This window comes from Hypomesus nipponensis, chromosome 10 (assembly GCF_054491055.1).
Source record: "Hypomesus nipponensis isolate SF chromosome 10, ASM5449105v1, whole genome shotgun sequence".
In the NCBI taxonomy this organism is placed as follows: Eukaryota; Metazoa; Chordata; class Actinopteri; order Osmeriformes; family Osmeridae; genus Hypomesus; species Hypomesus nipponensis.
In genome coordinates, this window is record NC_140370.1 from 13,960,974 (window position 1) to 13,980,084 (window position 19,111).

The window sequence follows — 19,111 nt, forward strand, 5'->3', positions numbered from 1 at the left end:
ACCTTGGTGCTTCTAGAGACACAACACAGCACATGTAGGCACCATATTCATGAGAGACCCATGATGAGGATGATTAGTATGGACGAATGACTCTGGAAATCCATTTTTATAAGAACCTAATATTCTTTTATTGTAATAGCATTTACATCATATACTTCATCTTTGTTTTCTTTAAACAACAATTTTTTACAAAATGAAACTAGAACAAATTTACTCTTGCAAAATTGTAAACTAGTTGAATATAAAGGAAATAAATAATTCAAAGTTTGTTGTAATTTAATAAAAGGCTAGCAGAGATCAAAGAAACCACTATGTACTTTTAGGGCAAAGTGCTGTGAGCTTACACTGAACATCAAGCAACCCCACTCTCATACACAGGCCAGAGTGGACACACAGGATACGACCAAATCATTCCAAAGGAACAGGTGTACACATACTGTACAAACAGCAACATACATACTGTACAAACAGGCCGACACACAATATAACAAGCAGCCAGTTTCTCTTTTGAGTGTCTAATACTCCAAAAGCTTGTTTTCAAACTATTTTCTTACATGCATATTCAATTCCATAGCAACAGGGATAGGATTGTAAAAGTATTCTATTGTTTGTGACATCTGGTTTGTTATTCTCTTTCAACAATTACATAATTGAAGACATTCTACAGACAATGCCTTACTTGTCTAGAACATTCCGTTGCATAGATTGCTCGTGGCGTGTGGAACAGACAGATTGGGACTCTGGGCCCAGTGGAATGGTTGGTTTTGGAGCATCAGATGTTGAAGATCCTCGGTCCACTTTGAAACACGGCAGAGGGATTTGGAGAGAGCTTGGTCTTCACCAACTGCACCTGAGGAACAAACACACACACACACATCCATAATGACCATCTATAAAAGGAAAGGTTCCTCTGGGATGTGATAAGGGATGAGCTGGGTGGCAGTCACCATGCATCAGGGCTGCTGTCAGAAGTCTGCCAGACAGAATACATCACTGCTATCACAAGCTGCTGATGGCAGCTTTTCTCAGAGGACACACAAACACACACATACACACACAAACACACACACACACTCTGCAACTGAGGAATTACATTCCTGCCAGCAGTCTGTGAATATGAATTTCTATGCTACAAGTGAAGAATTGGCATTGATTGTCTGATTATCAAAACATCTCTATGAGTAGGAGGTTTAGTGCCATATGTCACAATAATCCTTTCTACAGTGAAATGATAAATAGAATATGCTGTTGGTTGGAGCAGGAGCTGTCTGTACATATTATGATATCTGTCAAACTATGTCTTCAAACAAAGTAGATGAAGACTGCGTGTGTGTGTGTGTGTGTTCACCCCCTCCCTCCCTCCACTCTCTTTTACACTGTGTGCAACAGCCAGGTCTGCCTCTCTCCTAAATTAGATTCTCGCTAAAAAGACTGCAACCCACTGCAACACATCACGCTTTAACAGGATGGCAAATAATCCATCATGTGGCTCACTCTCTCTCTCTTCCTCTCTCCTCTCAGTATTTCACACTTCCCTCTCTGTCTTTTCCTCTCTTCCTCTACTCTTTCTCTGCCCCCCTCTCTCTCTCTCTCTCTCTCTCTCTCTCTCTCTCTCTCTCTCTCTCTCCTATGTCTCTCACACCTCCCTCCCTGTCTCTTCCTCTCCTCTCTTTGTATCTCTGCTACCCTTCTCTCTCTCACACACACACACACACTTTCCTCTCTGTCTCCCCTTCTCTTTTACTGCTGCACCCCACCCCCTTCTCTGTCTGTTTTTGCTCTCCATCTCTCCCTCTGTCCCTGAACAGAACCCTGCCGATTTGGCACAAGAGACTTCTATAGTCGGAGGCAGCGTGGGAAAAGGGAAACAGTCCAAGTGTGAGGAGGAGGGGCTGGGTGGGGGGGGGGGGTGGGAGGTGAGAGGAGGGGCGGGAGTAGGCTGGGGAAGGAGGAGGTGAGAGGAGGGGCAGAGACAATGGCGGAAAGAAACAAAATACAGGGGGAAGGAGAGGAGAGAGGGGAGAGTGGGTTCCAGCTAGAGGGGCTAGGGGAGTTATGGAGAGTTGGGGAGACAGGAAGGGAATGAGAGAGTGTGTGGGGGGAGGAGGGTACATGGAGGGTACATCATGCCAGTGCTGATTTGTAGGATGCTATATCTCTGCAGCCTGTTTTATCCCCTTTTCATGCAGTTGAAAGCCAGTGTGAACACTATTCCCCAGTCCTCTTCTGTTCATCCACGTGAGTGTCATTCAAAGCCCTAACACTGCCGATCTGTCCTTGTCAACAGTTTATGGAACACCCCTATGGATTCAAACGATATTTCCCCAATGAACTTTTACAGTTTAATCGTTTGAAATTAATGTTTAGTTGTTGTTTTTTATCGCTGTGGTGGCTTGAGTACTGTGAAATAAGTTATGTTATCTACACTGCAGAATCCGTTTGCCATGCATCTGTCCTCATTCAACAGTCCTTTGGTGTTCCTCCAGATGAGGTCTGCCTGGTCTGTTGAGATGCCAGATCCCAGGTTGCACAGTTACACTACAGCCGTATTGAAAACAGCTACTTCCCCTTTCATTTCACACTTCAGGATCAGCCTGACGAATCACCTGTTCCAGGTCTGGAACACGTTCCTCTGCTGTGTCTGAAAACTAAAATGAGTCTCAGATCTGGAACACGTTCCTCTGCTGTGTCTGAAAACTAGAATGAGTCTCAGGTCTGGAACACGTTCCTCTGCTGTGTCTGAAAACTAGAATGAGTCTCAGGTCTGGAACACGTTCCTCTGCTGTGTCTGAAAACTAGAATGAGTCTCAGATCTGGAACTGTGAAACAAACGTCCTGGAGAATCCTCAGTTGTCCGTCTCCTAGGCGACAGGGCAGCCACTGATGTGAGGAACAATGTGCTTTTAATCACTCTCTCATCAACGTCACTGAGTGCATCGATTTTGAGCTTCAGCCGCATAATCAGGACTTATGTTTTAATTCTCATAATGGCTGCGTTGAAACACAAACCGATGAAAATCTAAAAGTGTAACCATGTAATGACTCAGCTGGTGTTTAGGGTTGAAGTCCTCTGAACACATTAGGTTTTCTTCCAAAATGATCACCCGCTGATACTGAATTGAGCAGGTGACCGTTCATTGGTGTGTGTTTGAGAAGGGAAATGTGTGTTTATTGCTTGGTCAGACACTTCAGGGGGGGGGGGGGGGGGGGGGGGGGGGGGTTGGCAGAGCGTGGGCAGACAGTGACTGTGGTGGATTAGGGGATATCGACTCTATGTGTTCATGTGCTGTTTCCTGCTGCTGGCAGGCTGGGCAGAGGCTGTGCTGGGTCTCTGGCTGTGTGTGTGGGGGGGGAGCTGCGGGCGTTAGGTGGGCGGGCGTTTTGAGACAGAAGTCCAAATACAGTTGAACTGGTGGGTAGCTACTTAGGATAAATGTCTACTTTGAATTCATGTGCAACGCAACCAACTTTCTTATTTGGACCCATTCACCCCTGCACCTCCTATCTCACTATCGGGCGAGTTTCATCCTCACACACCCCGAACACACATTTAACTCATACTCCAACTGGGACACAGTTATTATTAGAGTCTCTGACCTGCCAATGACTCCTCTCTACATCGTCTTCTAGAACTGTAGAGCAGAAGAGTATTCCGGAACATTAGCATTCTAGAACATTCCCTAAAGGTGATTGGACTGTAAAACTTTCACTGACAAAACATTCTGTAACCCTTTTCCTTGACAAATGTCAATTTTTATCCAAATCAAAAGTGAAACTTGCAATGGGGCAGCTTTGAGAATGAGGAGACACTGAGTGACAGCGTGGCGGGCAGATTTGCTTGTCCTTTCCTCATGACTGGGTCATTCCTGCCCAGCACCAGCCCTCCGCAGGCAGATGGCAGAGTGCTGGGGTGGGGGGAGGGGGGGAGGGTAGAGGTGACACCAAACCTCTGGAGATTTGGAAGAAGAAAAAAAAGTTGAACTTCTGTCATGCAATGTTTGACCCTGGCTCCACTGGCCAGGGAGAGGATGGGGCAGTTTAAATGACATTTTATAATCTCTGAATATCTACTTACTTTTCTTGCCCATCATGCCTGCTCTATCCAGGTCAAAGTCATGAGCCCGGTGATTTTGGGCCGTTACGTAACGCGTGTCCTGTTTAAACAGCTGGGTCACTGTTAGCTGCTGGAGGACAGTGTGTTGGATGACGCAGTGGTCACCTGGGGGGTCTCCAGACACGACTTTAAGCACCAGGTATTCTGACGCTAAAACTGAACTGCCATTGACACAACCAGCCGCAATCAAGCACAAAAACAGTCCTGTCCGTCACACGTGCCCCTCAGGTGTTAACATGACATGGCAAAACACAGAAGTATAAGCTGAGGGGGGCCTGTGCCCTGAAGCACCAGCGTGACACACATGGCAGAGCCAGGCCCCCGGGTCTCACCTCTCCCCTGGTGCTTACACTGAGGTCGGGCCTCTCCGACAGGCTGCTCTGCTGCAGGCTGGAGGGCATGGGGCTGGGCTGCAGGGGGGCAGAGATGGGCTGGAGGGTGGGGTTGGGGGTGGCTGCGTTGGTGGTGTGCTCCCCCTGGTGCTGCAGCTCTGGGTGCCTGTGGGCCTCTCCACCGCTGAAGGCGGCCTGGTAGCTGGTCTCTGGGGGCAGGTGGGGCGCCCCAGCCCCAGGGCTGCTGTAGGGGTGGGTGACCCCCTGGCCGGGGCTGGCGTACAGCGCTGGAGGGGGCTTCCTGGTGCTCTTGGCTGGTTTGGCCCCCGTCCACGCCCTGTACTCCTGCCTGTGGAGAGGAATCACAGGGGAAGAAAACAAGAATACATGCGCTGTTAAATCCTCATCATCTTCATACAACCTGCATGGCTCTCATCCTCCACTGGATAAAACGATACACAACATGGGGGAGTAAATCATGTTACTGTGTATATTAAGCTAAACTAATCATGCGCCGGCCGGCCTGACAGCAGCCTAAGTGTTTGTGTTTGAGAGGCTGGGGAAATTGGATGTGAGAGGCATGAGCGAACAAGCCAATCGAGTGAAGAGCGAAGCCCTAATGATGAGGCCCCAATGGGGCGTGAGGGGAGTGACGCCCGTTAGGGGGCGAGAGCAGGGGGGCCTCGGATGGGTGAGACTCACCGGAATGAGATTACAGCTCAATGCTGGGGGGGGGGGGGGGGGGGGGGGACTGCCATGCTGTAGCCTACATCAAAAGGTTGACTGCAACAGACTGACAGAACATCTGTCATCGAAAATGCGTCTGCAGTTTCTCTGCAACGACATGTGTGATATAGACAGTGTCTGGACACTTCCCTGCTGGAACGGTTGTCTGTGGGAATGCATTGAAATGTCAATCAGTGCCAACTGTCATCTTCTGTGCATGAAATGCATCTGTAGATTCCCTACCGATGGGCTTCTTAGTGAATAATAAATTGGATAGTGAGTTAAGCCTTTACATAATTAATAGCATAATTAATAGCATTTCTATATGTTAGAATATTGACTAGGCTGTGTAAACATCGTGTTGTGTGCCTATAAGCACTGCCTACTTTTACTGTCAGGGATGCCTCAAGGGAATAATGTTTCAACAACTGAATGTTGTCAGCCCAATTTGTCAGTGTATGAGGTATACGAAATAAGTTGTCTTAAATATGACTACGTTTTTATTTTCCTATCTGAGAACCAGCACTGCATTCCAAACGCTGACAGGTTAGATAAGTCGGCTATGCAGATACGGTGCGTGAAGCAACACTGGAGACAGTAGACAAAGCCAGTGCTGCCAAAAGAAGGTTTTCTAAAAAGACAACATCGTCTGATTTATAAACATACTACAACCTACCTGTAAGAGCTGGTTTTAGCTATTCCAGTCCCATGCTCTTCTCCCCACTTGGGCGCCCTGCTCCGCTCATCTCTCTCCACCTTTTCCTCCTTCGTATGTGGGTGTGCATTAGGGTGACTGTTTATGGGGCTATCCGAAATGCTGTCACCCGATTTCCCGCCATTGCTAATCCAAGGGAAATTCTCCTTTTTAGGAATGGGCCAGGGTTTGAAATCCTGTTTATACTGGGTTACACTCTGGAAAGGCACGCCTGACGGCTGGTAATCCTCTCTGGGTTTGAAGCTGGGCTCTTTCCGTCCCCTAAGAGATCTCCGGTTCCCTGTGGCTTCCCCCGCTGCCGGCGGGGAGCCACGATGGTCCGGGGTGGAATAGTTGTTTCTCGGAACCAGATCCGTTGGCACCTGCTTGGTCACGGACCGAACCTCTTGCTCGGAGATGTCCGAGTAGTTCTGAATAGTCAGAGGTACAGAAAGATCCGATTTATCTAACTGGTTCCAGAACCGAGCCAGGCAGCACACTCTACTGATGCACGGCCAAGCCATGGCGATTTGGTTGTTTTGAAAAAATGGAAATACGCAAAGAAAAACAAAAGAAAGAAATGAAAAGAAAAAACAAAGGTTACATTCAGAAACAGCGCCGTGTGCGTGTGCCCATTCCTGGAAAACTAAGCGTGAGCGCAACCTTGTTCATGTCACCGGCTCTGAAATACTAAAGTGTAGCGGATGAAGAGAGCGCAGTCGCTCGCGCGCTGTACGGGGGACGCTGTTATTGCATTCCTCTCACGTGATCTTTAGGTTTTGACTAGATGCGGTGGAATCGTGGCAGTGAAAGTTACTTCTTTGAAGTGTGCAGGCGTCTGCATATTGGACGTTATCATTTGAAATTCATATCTCACTTCTCATCTGTTTAGAAAGCAACATGTTGTTTCTTGCACCAAGCCAATGAAATAATTCCTATTTGTCAACAGGCATTTAGAAAATAAAAATTCTCAATAGCAGGCTATAGTGATAATACTTGGGCTCCAACCATCACAAACCACCTTGCTAACAACTGCCCATGATGAGTCAAAGAGCTTTCAAACCCAGAACACAACCGGAATAAATGGCCCCTTGATCACCAGCCATGGTTTTAGAAGGGCAGGCTTACCTACTCTTGTTACCGGTGATGGATGTGTCACGATATCATGCTTTTTTTCCAGAGACAGACTCGCAACCCGAAAGGCGGAATGCATGTTATGCATACCAGGCTGTAGTGTGGTCATGCAGTCTAAATATGTCTTGCCTCGAGGCATTCTGGCGGTGGGAGGATGAGTTCATAGAGAAACTGAACTAAAGCGATGAATAGGTCTGAAACGCTGATGGAAGCAGGGACAGGGTGGGAGACTGCCTGGGGGAGAGTGATGTATCAGTGTCATCCTGCTCTATCCCTGCTGGGTCATCTCTGACGGAACGCCACAAGAGTGAGCCTAAAACATTTGTCAGAAGAATACATAAACACGGCCTGTTACTTTGTGGATAGGATGGATTGTACGCTGTGTCTGTGCATCAAACATCAAAAGGTATTGATGCCGTTTCTCTTTGAAAAGAGGCTCATACATGCAAGACTAAAGGAGTCCCCGCCAAATAACAAAAGAAGTCACCTAACATACAGTGTATTTGTAAGCCTGTTTGAGTAAGTGTGTGGTACTTTGGGGTGGGGTGACAATACACCCTGTCACTGCAAACAATAACTGTGATTTAAACAGAAGAGGACCAGGATGAACTGCTTTAAAAGGATCATTTACTCGAAGACACATACACAGTACAATCGACAACAAGCTACATAATGAATAAAGTGGCGTCAGTAAAATGTGATTTTTGCGTAGATTGCAGATTTTTGGATTCTGTTTACCTGACTTAAATGGCCCCTTACGGTAGCAGCGAGCAGTCATTAGATCGTGTAGAGCTTTCGAGAAGACTATCCCCATTTTTAAAAACACCGGTGTGTGTATTGACGATCTCAGGATCGTCCCCATTCGCTGTTGCGTAGCTCCACCCGTCTGATCTTACCACTCACAGTCTTCGGCAACTGCTCCACAAACTCAACCTATGGAGATGTTTGAAAGTGGGAAACAAACACACAAGTTCACTGTGAAATGGCACAGGTGACCAAACGGCTGACTCAACGTTCACACGGCGGCTGGGTGGGGACTGTCACCTTGCGAGGGTACTTGTATGGAGCGGTCACTTTCTTCACGTGTGCCTGCAACTCTGTCACCAGCTGGTCCGGGTCGTGAGACTTATACTCTTCTGTCAGCACAACAAACGCCTTCACTACCTGCCAGAGTTCAACAAAACAGCTTTTAGTCTCCTTATCCTAGTCCCCCCTAGCTATGGTGACTTCCTGGAGCCATACTGTACCTCTCCTCTGATTGGGTGTGGACTGCTGACTACGGCAGACTCCGCGACAGCCTTGTGCTCTATCAGAGCGTTCTCCACTTCAAACGGACCAATCCTGTACCTGCAGACACAGCAGGATAGCCAATCAGAGCACCCCTATTCTCAGTCATTCCATGATCTACAGCACTATTATCCTACGTCTCATAAAAGAGTTTAACGGACCAGTGAGCGTCTTATTTTATGTGCGATAGTTGGACAGTGGGGTCTAACAAAGTGTGTTTAATGGAGATCTTAGTGACCTGAAGACATTACTGTGTGGTTATATATATTACCCAGCTGATAGGATGACATCATCGGCCCGGCCCACAAACCACAGGTAGCCGTCCTCGTCCATGAACCCCCTGTCCCCTGTCAGGTAGAAGTCCCCTCTGTAGCACTCAGCTGTACGCTCAGGGTCCCCCTGCCAGAGAGTGTGTATATGTAAGTGTGTATGTGTGTTTTTGTGTGTGTGCGATACAGAGAGAGAGCTTGAGAGTGATACTTTATATCGAGAAAGACGCATACATTTCGAAGACATCACCATATCACCATCGCGTCGTATGATAAGATTCTTGACAATATGACTAGTACAGTGAGGAGAAAAGAGTACCGTGTATTCAGTGAATAGAGAGAAGGGCTTGTGTGGTTTCACTCTGATGCCCAGGTTCCCCTCCTCTCCTCTGGGCAGGACTTCACCAGCTTCATCCACCACCTGAAACCACACCACAGCGCTGTACACCTCCACGTGACCTTCTCTCATCTGGATTTAGAATACCTTCTGCCCTCTGGTGTTTACCTGCACATCATAAGCTGGAGACGCCTTTCCGAAGGAGCCGGGCTTGATCTTCATCCCCTTAAAGGTACCAGCTATCAGAACCTGGGTGGGGATTCCAACATGACTGATTCTATGAAAGATTCTAGATTGTACAGTCGTGGCCATACGTTTTGGCAATGACAAATGTTGTGTTTTGCAAAGTTTGCTGGTTCAGTATTTGAGGAAAATGTTTTCACATGTTTCTATAGAATACTGGAATACAATAAGAACACATTTCATATTTTTTAAAGCTTTTTAGTATATATATATATATATATATATATATATATATATATATATATATATATATATGCAAATAGTCCCCTCTTTTACAGCAGTCAATTTGCTCTTAAAATCCAATCAGAATGAGTGATTTCACCTGGCTAGAACTAGTTCACACTTTCCCCTGTTATGATGATATAACTTACTGAAATTATGTTAGCAGTCATTTTATGCCAAGGCCTAGCAGGCTTTGCAAACACAAAATGTATGTTGCTCCCAAAACATATGGCCACGCCTGTATAAACCTCACAGCCCTTTGTTAAACCTTTAGAAACCTGCTGAATTGGAACCAAGCTCACTGTTTCAGTTTGTCCATATCCTTCATAAATGTCCAATCCTGTGGCCTCCCTCCACTTCACCATCACCTCTGGGTTGATTGGCTCTCCTGCACACAGACAATGCTGCAAGGCCTGGAAGCTGTATCTGGTATTGCGACACAAGAAACCTTTATAAGTACAGATTTTTCTACGGACTACATTTTCAAATGGAGCAACTGATTAACTGGATTTTTAAATGAATACCTGGATATGTCATGTTGTACAAGCATCCGGTATGCAGTGGGAGCAGTACAGAATGTAGATATTGGATAGTTGGACAGTGTCTGAAAAAGGAAGAATGGCAATACAATAACAATAGTAACAGAAAGCAACTAGGGAAGTAAATTTAAACACAATAATATCAAATTGACTTTAACATGAAATTCAATTGACTTTAGCTAGGATTTGTGGGATCAATGTGACAATATGTTTGAAGAATGTAACAGGTTTTTTTTTTCCATTGAAGCAGTTTGTGCAATGAACATGGTGCTACAACACACTCTAGTGTTCAGACTGGGTGCTACAGCAGCAGACGTGACCACACCTGCAGGACGGTGGAGCTGTCGAAGCGGGGCATGTGATGTACGAACACACAGGAGCCCTGAGTCCAGGGGGCGTACACACTGCTCCACGCTGACTTGGCCCAGCCCGTATCAGACGTGTTCCACAAGATGTCCTTCTCTGTCAGGTCCAACCAGTACCTAGAGAGAGAGACAGAGAGGGATGGAGAGTGGAGGAGGGGTATATAGAGAGAGAGAGAGATAGAGAGAGATGGGGGGTGGAGGAGGGGTAGAGAGATAGAGAGATGGGGGGTGGAGGAGGGGTAGAGAGAGATTGGGGGTGAAGGAGGGGTAGAGAGATATGGGGGGTGAAGGAGGGGTAGAGAGAGATGGGGGGTGGAGGAGGGGTAGAGAGAGATGGGGGTGGAGGAGGGGTAGAGAGAGAGAGATGGGGGGTGGAGGAGGGGTAGAGAGAGAGAGATGGGGGGTGGAGGAGGGGTAGAGAGAGATGGGGGTGGAGGAGGGGTAGAGAGAGAGAGATGGGGGGTGGAGGAGGGGTAGAGAGAGATGGGGGTGGAGGAGGGGTAGAGAGAGAGAGATGGGGGGTGGAGGAGGGGTAGAGAGAGAGAGATGGAACGAATGGAACGAGGAGAAAGGCCAAAAAGAGAAAACACATCAAAAGGTCTGAATCGATACTTTTTGTGCAATTAGTCAATGCCAGAGGTCTCCATTTCTTCCTGGTCCAATCTGAAAGGTCTCAGTGATATTTATGAATACAAAGAAACACACACAGCTGCTGCCGTACCTTCCGTTGACCGTGAGGCCTAGGCCATAGCTGGAGTGACTGTGCTGGGTCATCTTAGGGGAGCCTGTCGTCCCACTGGTGAAGAAGATGGTCATCGGGTCCTCACTGCCAGTCTCCACACACACATGGTCACTGGAGACATTACTAAGGACGGCACCGTGAAGAGAAAAAAAAAAAAGATTCAAATGTTTCCTCATCACGACGTTAAACACGCCGTGACCTGTATCTGTGTAGAACAGAATCAGTCTCCGTGACAACTCCTCGTTCTGTTGCAGTGTGACATCACACCTCAACAGATCTCCAAAGTTCATCCAGCCCTCTCTCCTCCTGTGGGACACCAGTATCCTGGCCTGCAGGGAGGGGCACTGTGGGGCCACAGAGTCCAGGAGAGGTGCCAGAGACTCGTCTGTGACCACACACCGGGCCCCGGAGCTCTGCAGCCTGTGGAGGATGTCCCTGGATGTCAGCTGAGCGGTGCCTGGTAGCAGGACTGTACCTGAGGGTGAACAACACAGGGACGACCACATGACCAGGTGTATGGCTACGTGTAGGCCTAACCATAAAGTATACAAAAACAAAAAAAACTTTCAGAATCCACCCTGCATATGTAGAACCATATTTTAGCCCACGGAATGTATCTTTAGATCCCACCGTCATCATTCAGCTTTGACAAGCAGCATGACTCAGCAGAGTTCTCCAGTGTTCTGGCATGAGGTTCTGGATGGTTCTACTCACCCGTCCGGAGACAGGCGACGTTGACCAGCCACCACTCTGGAACCCTCGGGAGGATGAGGAACACCCGGTCCTCCTTGGTGAGGTTGCAGAGGCCCGACAGAACGTTAGCCAGTCTTCTGGAATGGAACCCTAACTCCTCAAAACTCCATCGGATCTCTTCCCTCCTGTCATTCAGCCACCACAGAGCGGGGTTGGGTGTTTTCTCTCCACTCTGAAAGTCAGAATCATGTTAAGACCAGTTCATATGACAGTCAAAGAAGACCACAGGAGATTACTCGATATTTTGTAAATGCTGCACCTTCTCTCTCTCTGCCCACATGTCAAGAACATCCTTTGCAAAGTTGAAATACTTAGGAATCTGGGGGTTGTAGTTCTGTTTGATGCTCTCATAGTCTGTGAAGTTCTGAGGAAGAGTGGCCTTATGTCTGTAGAACTGGCATGTAGCTAGCCTTGAAAAACTGAGCATGGTTTGACATTTGGATGGCAAGATACCAAGTGTCCCCATCTACAAAAAGAAATGATATGATTATTACACATAGTATGTGCACCGTAATATACTATACATATTATGATTCCTTGGAGTGTGAGGAATTAAGTTAGTTGCAATGGTCATTAATTGTCATTAATGACAATTCAGCACAACAACAACAAAAATCTAATTTTTCATTTCTTACCTTCAAAACGTTTTAAATGTTCTCAAGCCAGGTTGATCTCACGCTGTGAAGCAAAGGATTAATATGGCGGTAAAGCAGAATGGAGAGTAGGATTTTAACAAGTTAGAGTTATCCATTCCTGGAGTTCATAACAATGCAAGCTTGCGAACCTCTAGATGTAGACGTCACAATAGGGTGGCACTTCAGCAACCAAATATTTGCATTGTGAGCGTGTTTCACTTCGCGGTTTTTCAGTTCCAAAACGATTGTCAACCACGCCAAAGTTTACAGTTGTTACTGCAGCTGTTTTCTACGCTATTCCACCGTACGTGAATATGATTTACGCAAACAACGTACGTAAGCGGAGGTAACTGAGGCCGATCCGAAACACTACCTTGTTTAATATTACAGCAATCTGTACATTGATTAAGTGACCGGTAGCCAATACATATTTCAATCAGGCGCAACAATGAATTTGTCTCAAATCCCAGTTGATTTTATCTACTGTGCTAAAGTGCAAGCGTGCGCGCTCCCGTGAATCGCGGGTTCTTACGCTTTGCTTTCACCAGTTCTTTTTTCACACACGGTTAATGTAATGTCAGTGTTTAGTCTTCAGATATACTATTATACAAGGCGTTATAGCCTATTAGTGTCACTACAACGATACACCTTTTAAACTGGTAGCTGTAGCATTCACACTTTTAGCACCAACAACTTTTCATTTCCTAGTATTTCTTATTAACGCCGACGCTCACAGAGTATGACAATAAAATAGTGTACTATATTCTATAAAATAATCTGAATTCATAGTTATTTGTCGTTGACTTTGTGCATAGTAGCTCTCATCGGTAGAAGAGGATGGAACACCTCCCTGACGACAATTCCAGATACAAAGATGTTGACTACTGGGACGAGCGATACTTGACGGAGAAGTCGTTTGAATGGTTCGGGGACTTTTCTAAATTCCAGCATATTTTTGAAAACCTCGTAAGGAAGAAGGATGCCATCCTGGTGCTTGGTATGTCAACCACATCCATTGTGTTTTCCTTTACAATTTTGTCTCATTTCTCAATGGTGCATACAAACTTTTTGCAAAAGCTAGCGTTGCAATACTTACTGTTCTTTAGACAATTTTTCTATTTTTCTTGTTTGTTTTTTAATACTTTTGTTAAATCATGCTTGCGCTGGATTGACGTCCACAGAACTGCTGTATCTCATAATGTCCGCTAGGTGTCCCTATAGGAGAGAGAATAAACTTTTCCCAGAGTGATTCTCCTGTTCTGAGTAGGTTAATCCTTATCTGAAACACCTTTTATTCAAAATGATTAAGTGCGTGTAAACTTATTATGTCCCCTTTTAAGCATTAAATACAGACTTACACCATAACAAACACAAACTAATGTCCACAAATCAACAACCTACAGTACTGTGCATCCATTATTTTAAACTGTATGTTGTGTGATAGCCGTCTACAGATTCTGTGAATAGATTGTGTGTTGACCAGAAGCCAAGCCATGAAGTACAATGCTATAGCCCACAAGAGGCCAAGAGAGCAGTGTTGTTACAGCGGTCCATAGCGAGCTCATTTGGGTGTTGTTTATGTTCGGTGGCTCTCCAGGTTGGGAGGTGTGTGTGTGTGGATGGGGGATTTTAATGGGGTTTTAAGGGTGTTTTTTGGGGGGGAAGGTAAGCATAATGCGTCACGTGCACATGCACCGCTTTTGATCTTTTTGAAGTTATGGTCTTGACTCACATTAACTTGACATGGAGATTTTCGAGGTATAATACAAGAGGCTAGCCCAGTGGGACGAGAGGAGGGCGAGAGATGGGGAGAGGAAGGGAGATGGTAGGATAGAGCGGGGGGGGGGGGGGGGGGTGAGGAGTGAAGAAGGGAAAGAAGACAGGAGAGGAGATGGAGGGGGTAGAGAAGATGGGTGGTGAGATAGTGGGGCGAGAGAGACGAAGGAAGAGGAGCCAGCAGGGAGGGGAGAGGAAAGAAGATGGAGAGGAGGGAGAGGTAGTCTGGCAGAGGATGGGATTAGAGGCAAAAAGAGAGGGTGCAGGAAGATGGGAGTCAGGACACTGGACTGAGGAGGAGAAGGACTGGCTCTGTGTTGGAAAGCAGAGCAGGAGTGAAGGAGGGAGGTAAATAACTCATCAGGTTTGAGCCACTCTGCTCCCTCAGACGGAGGTCATATCCATCAGAGCCTAATCTACACAGTGCAGAGAGGAGGAGTGCTTTGCCGCATGCTGATCACAGACACTCCTTCACCGCATCTCTTCTCATAGACTGTCTCTAAAGCATCTGTCTATAAGTCTCTGGGGTCTTTTTCCATGTCCTGCCTACAGACTCTGTACCGTTGTCTCTCTCTAGTCTGTCCCAAACTATTTGTATGCTGCTGTGTTTAGTTCAAATGGGACGTGTTTATGGTTTCTCTGTGTCGTCTCTGTTGTCTCTCCATAGTCTGCATATTTCTTCTTCTCATTCCCCTATGTGCTTCGTCCTCTCATGGTCTACATGTCCTCCCCGTCCGATATGCAAAGTGCCCTCTCTGCTGTCCGTGTACGTTCTCTCCTATCCTTTGTGTCCCCCTGTTCCCGACCTCAGTCTCCCTCTAGTCGTTTGGTAGTCTGTCACTCTCCGATCTTCCCTCTGTTTCTCTCTCTTCCCGCCCCCACCCTGCTGACCCATCCTACACCAAGCCTCTCTCCTCGCTCTCTGCTGCCTCCTGCCTCCTCCACCTCCTCCCCCACGCAGGCACTTCCTGTTCCGCATGCCCTCTTCCTCTCCTCTCTCACCCACTCAGCCGCCTCGTTTTCACAGTCTCTCCTTTTTTCTCTGTCTGTCTTTCTCTGTGTACTTTATGTCCTCTTTCACTCTCTCTCTCTCTCTCTCTCTCTCTCTCTCTCTCTCTCTCTCTCTCTCTCTCTCTCTCTCTCTCTCTCTCTCCTTGCCACAGTCTCTCTCTCTCTCTCTCTCTCTCTCTCCTTGCCACAGTCTCTCTCTCTCTCTCTCTCTCCTTGCCACAGTCTCTCTCTCCCCAGTATGGATCTTCTGAACAGACAGAAGCCCACACACAGCAGCACTGTGTGGTTCACTGTCTTGAGTGTGGGCTCTCTGACGGGGTTCATTCACTCAGCCATAACCCAGACAGAACCCAGCCAGGCCCCAGACAGAACCCAGCCAGAACCCAGCCAGGCCCCAGAGAGAACCCAGCCAGGTCCCAGCCACCCTGGGTTCGGTGCGCTCTGTTCTGCTGTGGTTTTGCATTGCCTATGTGTGTATACTTTGTAGAACCCTGCACATAACACACACCCATCATTACTCTGTGGGGGATGAGTATAGCTCTGTGGCAGGGCCTTTGACTGCAGATCAGGAGGTAGTGATTTTCTATATCCCCCCAAACGTCACCTTGGATAAAAGTGTTAAAAAACACTTTGTATTAACGTCTTCTGCCATTTGCATATAAATGCTGCAGTATATGACTACTTCACTCACTGGACAATGTGGACATAAAAGATAAGTTTACTGTTATGTTTTGCATTACAGTTCCTATAATTTATGAGCGTGTTTGGTGATGAAATATCTGTAACAGTATTTGTTATTGGAAGTCTGGTGCCTTAATTGTTGGGTGTCTCATGCCTTGGGTAGATTACTGTTGTCCCTGTGCTCTGAATGACATGATTTCATGATGTCATATCGGCAAAAAACACTCACCCACTGCGTCACCACCTTAAGCTAACCGCCATTATCCTTGCCGCAAACCACTAACCACACGCTGCCCTAAAGATGCAGCAATAGCCCAGACTTTTATCACCTGCCTGGGGCACTTTCTGATGATGTAATAGCCACCCACTCACAGGGGTCAGGGCTTCTTGCGTATTTCCCTTGGCACCTGGTGATGATGTAATGACCCTGATTGGCTCTTTCCCGTGTGAGTAACTGTCAGCCAGGGCTACACAATGTTCTCTCTCCATGTTCTCAGTCCAAAGCACACTCCCAGCCGCCGTCACACCCAGGGGCATGTCATGAGCCTCATTGGTGAGCATCGTGTGTGTGTGTGTGTGTGTGTGTGTGTGTGGGGGGGTCGCCTCATCTGTGCGCGTGCGGTTGTAAGTGCCCTAAACTCTCTGTCAACCCTAGTCTCTGTTATGTCTACCACTCCTGTCCATTGATCTTTTTTCTCATTTCTTTTCTTGTTCTCATATAGTGAGAAGGCACTTGCCTTGCCCTTGGTGACCTTAAAGGCCTGCAGCTGGCTGGAGTCGGTCGGCGTAGTTGTAAGCGGTAGCCATGGTGACTACCAAGCTCGTTTGGTAACGATCCACCTGCTCCTGGCGTTACATGAGGGCATGATGGAGTTCATGACACCACACTGCTGTCTGACCTCTGTGCCTCCCCCCCTCATCTCCTTATGCTTTGAGCCCCCCCCCCCCCCCCACTACCCCCTTAGCTTCCACCTGCTTTTCACCTCCCCTTTGTCTTCCCTTACTTCACCTCTCTCACCTCCCCTCCTCCCCCATCCTTTCACTCGAGGTCAGTATCAGGTATCAAAGGCTTCCACTTGTGTCCATTTCTTTAGCCATCCTGGGCGAATAGGCGGGCAGTTCTATATATAGCTCTGGAGCTGAGGTGTTTATGATGCATTTTCCACTGGCCTCCAAACCCGGCCTCCAAACCAGGCCTCCAAACCAGGCCTCCAAACCAGGCCTCCAAACCAGGCCTCCAAACCAGGCCTCCAAACCCGGCCTCCAAACCCGGCCTCCAAACCAGGCCTCCAAACCAGGCCTCCAAACCAGGCCTCCAAACCAGGCCTCCAAACCTGGCCTGTCACTGCTGTTTAGTAGTGTTTCACTGCATGGACCAACCGTCGATCGGTGTGTGTGTTTACGTGAGTGAGTGTGTGTGTGTGTGTCCTGGTGTGTACTGTGGCAGGCAGACGTGCTGGAGGGTATCAGTGTTAATGGGGAGGTCCTGATGAAGGTCCTCTCCACACATCCCTGTTTCTGCTGTGTCAGAAGATCCCAACACACACACACTGATATGGACACTTTCTGGACTTAATGCTGACAGGGTGGAAACTTAGTGACTACAGAGGGAGGGGGAGGGTGAGAGAGAGGGAGGGTGAGAGGGAGGGTGAGAGAGGGAGGGTGAGAGGGAGGGTGAGAGAGGAAGGGTGAGAGAGGGAGGGTGAGAGGGAGGGAGGGAGGGAGGGAGGGTGGGAGGGAGGGAGGGAGGGAGGGAGGGAGGGAGGGAGGGAGGGAGGGAGGGAGGGAGGGAGGGAGGGAGGGAGGGAGGGAGGGAGGGAGGGAGGGAGGGAGGGAGGGAGGGAGGGAGGGGGGGGGTGAAGTCAGGAATAATTTCTTAGCAGCTGTCAGGGGACCCAGCTGGTATTAGATCCTACTTTACAAATGCCCACAGCAACATCAAAGACACGCATGCGCACACCCACGTACAGCACACACACACACACACACACACACAAAGACAAAGACAAAGACAGACACACACTCGTTCCCTCGTCTCTCTCTGAACTTTCTCTGTCTTTCTCTCAATTATGTTCCTTCACTTCATCTATTGCCTCCCTCCATAACCACCAAGCTACTTCTATTACAGTTTTTCCTCCCCTCTTCCACCACATCTCCTCTCATCCCTTTCTTTCTCATCCTGTTTCTTTGTGTAGGGAAAACCAGGGTATCACCTTTCCTCTCTCCCCCTCCCCCTCTCTCCCCCTCTCCCCTCCTCCTCTCTCCCCCTCTCCCCTCCTCCTCTCTCCCCCTCTCCCCTTTTTCCCTCTCTCCCCCCTCCCCCTCTCCCCTCCTCTCCCCCTCCTCCTCACTCCCCCCTCTCTCCTCCTCCCCCTCTCTCCCCCTCTCCCCTCCTCCTCCCCCCCCCCCCTTTTCCCCTCTCTCCCCCCTCCCCCTCTCTCCCCTCCTCTCCCCCTCCTCCTCACTCCCCCCTCTCTCCTCCTCCCCCTCTCTCTCCCCTCCGCCTCTCTCCCTGGAGCAGCAGATCAAAAGGAGAGGGTGCCGAGGTGTGCTTGGCGAAAGGAGCGAGGGAGCGGGAGAAGGAAGGAAGATGGGGGGGGGGGGGCAGGAATGATGTGACTGAATATCATGAGTGAAAGACGATGCCCCTGTCTTGAGTGATGACCCAGCCAGAGTGTCTCCTCTGGAGCCTGCAGGGAGATGGGCTCCAGATGCTCGTCTGATGCAGTGTGGTGCACAAGGCTGGAGGAGTAGAGGCTGATCTCCCTGCAGTGTCCTCCAAACCAGAGGACACACACACACTCACCCTCCACACACACAGTCACACACACACACACACACACACACTCACACATGCACTCACACGCGCACCCCCCACTCACACACACACGCACTAACTCACTCAGTCACACACGCACTAACTAACTCCCACACACACACAAAAGCTGTATATATGTGAGCGTTTGTCTTCAGTAACATCAGCAACAACCCAACTAAAGGAATGGTGTGAATGAAGGAGAGGAGCGGATGAATGGGTGACGGAATGAATCAGTGAATGAATGAAAGAAGGAGGGGGGTCGGGGCGGAGGAGGGAGGATGAGGGATGGGAGCATTTACACTGCTGTTTCTCTGCTCAGACCCCTCCCTCTCTCTCAGCATTTTGATTGGCTGGTTCCAGGAACCCCTAACTATACAGTACAGTGTTCCAGCCAGTAGGCCCCCCCCCCCCCGTCTCCCCATGCCTCCATCTT

At 48.3% G+C, this 19,111-nt stretch overlaps 3 protein-coding genes across 4 annotated transcripts in view; 1 reads left to right on the top strand and 2 right to left on the bottom strand.

The window, feature by feature from the left end:
- Window positions 1-103: 103 nt before the first annotated feature.
- Window positions 104-6,533, bottom strand: map6d1 (MAP6 domain containing 1). Of its 2 annotated transcripts, none has more exons than XM_084707295.1 (3): window positions 5,849-6,533; window positions 4,465-4,795; window positions 104-850 (listed from the first exon to the last, which is right to left on the bottom strand). In XM_084707295.1, exons 1-3 carry the CDS (start codon window positions 6,388-6,390, stop codon window positions 773-775), a joined length of 951 nt encoding a protein of 316 aa, XP_084563421.1. In that variant the 5' UTR covers window positions 6,391-6,533; the 3' UTR covers window positions 104-772. The 2 variants fall into 2 exon arrangements, with proteins under 2 accessions (XP_084563421.1, XP_084563420.1); XM_084707294.1 differs by having other exon boundaries at window positions 4,447-4,795.
- Window positions 6,534-7,616: 1,083 nt separating this feature from the next.
- On the bottom strand, window positions 7,617-12,680 carry acsm3 (acyl-CoA synthetase medium chain family member 3). The gene is made up of 15 exons (XM_084708288.1): window positions 12,542-12,680; window positions 12,393-12,435; window positions 12,017-12,223; window positions 11,719-11,929; window positions 11,272-11,479; window positions 10,984-11,127; window positions 10,223-10,379; window positions 9,883-9,962; window positions 9,661-9,784; window positions 9,062-9,142; window positions 8,876-8,977; window positions 8,559-8,686; window positions 8,248-8,347; window positions 8,045-8,164; window positions 7,617-7,933 (listed from the first exon to the last, which is right to left on the bottom strand). Exons 3-15 carry the CDS (start codon window positions 12,221-12,223, stop codon window positions 7,847-7,849), a joined length of 1,749 nt encoding a protein of 582 aa, XP_084564414.1. The 5' UTR covers window positions 12,393-12,435; window positions 12,542-12,680; the 3' UTR covers window positions 7,617-7,846.
- The window catches only part of ece2a (endothelin converting enzyme 2a), a 55,239-nt gene continuing 48,737 nt past the window's right edge, over window positions 12,610-19,111 (top strand). The window contains exons 1-2 of the mRNA XM_084708289.1: window positions 12,610-12,738; window positions 13,211-13,389. Coding sequence (XP_084564415.1) covers window positions 13,230-13,389 — 160 coding nt within the window. The 5' untranslated portion in view covers window positions 12,610-12,738; window positions 13,211-13,229. The remainder of the gene's footprint in view (window positions 12,739-13,210; window positions 13,390-19,111) is intronic.

Bases quoted from the DNA above. Each gene is read 5' to 3' on its own strand.
- map6d1 (XM_084707294.1), bottom strand. From the start codon at position 6,390: ATGGCTTGGCCGTGCATCAGTAGAGTGTGCTGCCTGGCTCGGTTCTGG. The intron at 4,796-5,848 runs GTAGGTTGTAGT...TCCTCTCCACAG, and splicing joins GCTAAAACCAGCTCTTACAG to GCAGGAGTACAGGGCGTGGA. The intron at 851-4,446 runs GTGAGACCCGGG...TTTGTTCCTCAG, and splicing joins GTGTAAGCACCAGGGGAGAG to GTGCAGTTGGTGAAGACCAA.
- acsm3 (XM_084708288.1), bottom strand. From the start codon at position 12,223: ATGGGGACACTTGGTATCTTGCCATCCAAATGTCAAACCATGCTCAGT. The intron at 8,978-9,061 runs GTAAACACCAGA...GTGTGGTTTCAG, and splicing joins CTCCAGCTTATGATGTGCAG to GTGGTGGATGAAGCTGGTGA. The intron at 8,165-8,247 runs GTACAGTATGGC...GAACTCTGGCAG, and splicing joins CACACCCAATCAGAGGAGAG to GTAGTGAAGGCGTTTGTTGT.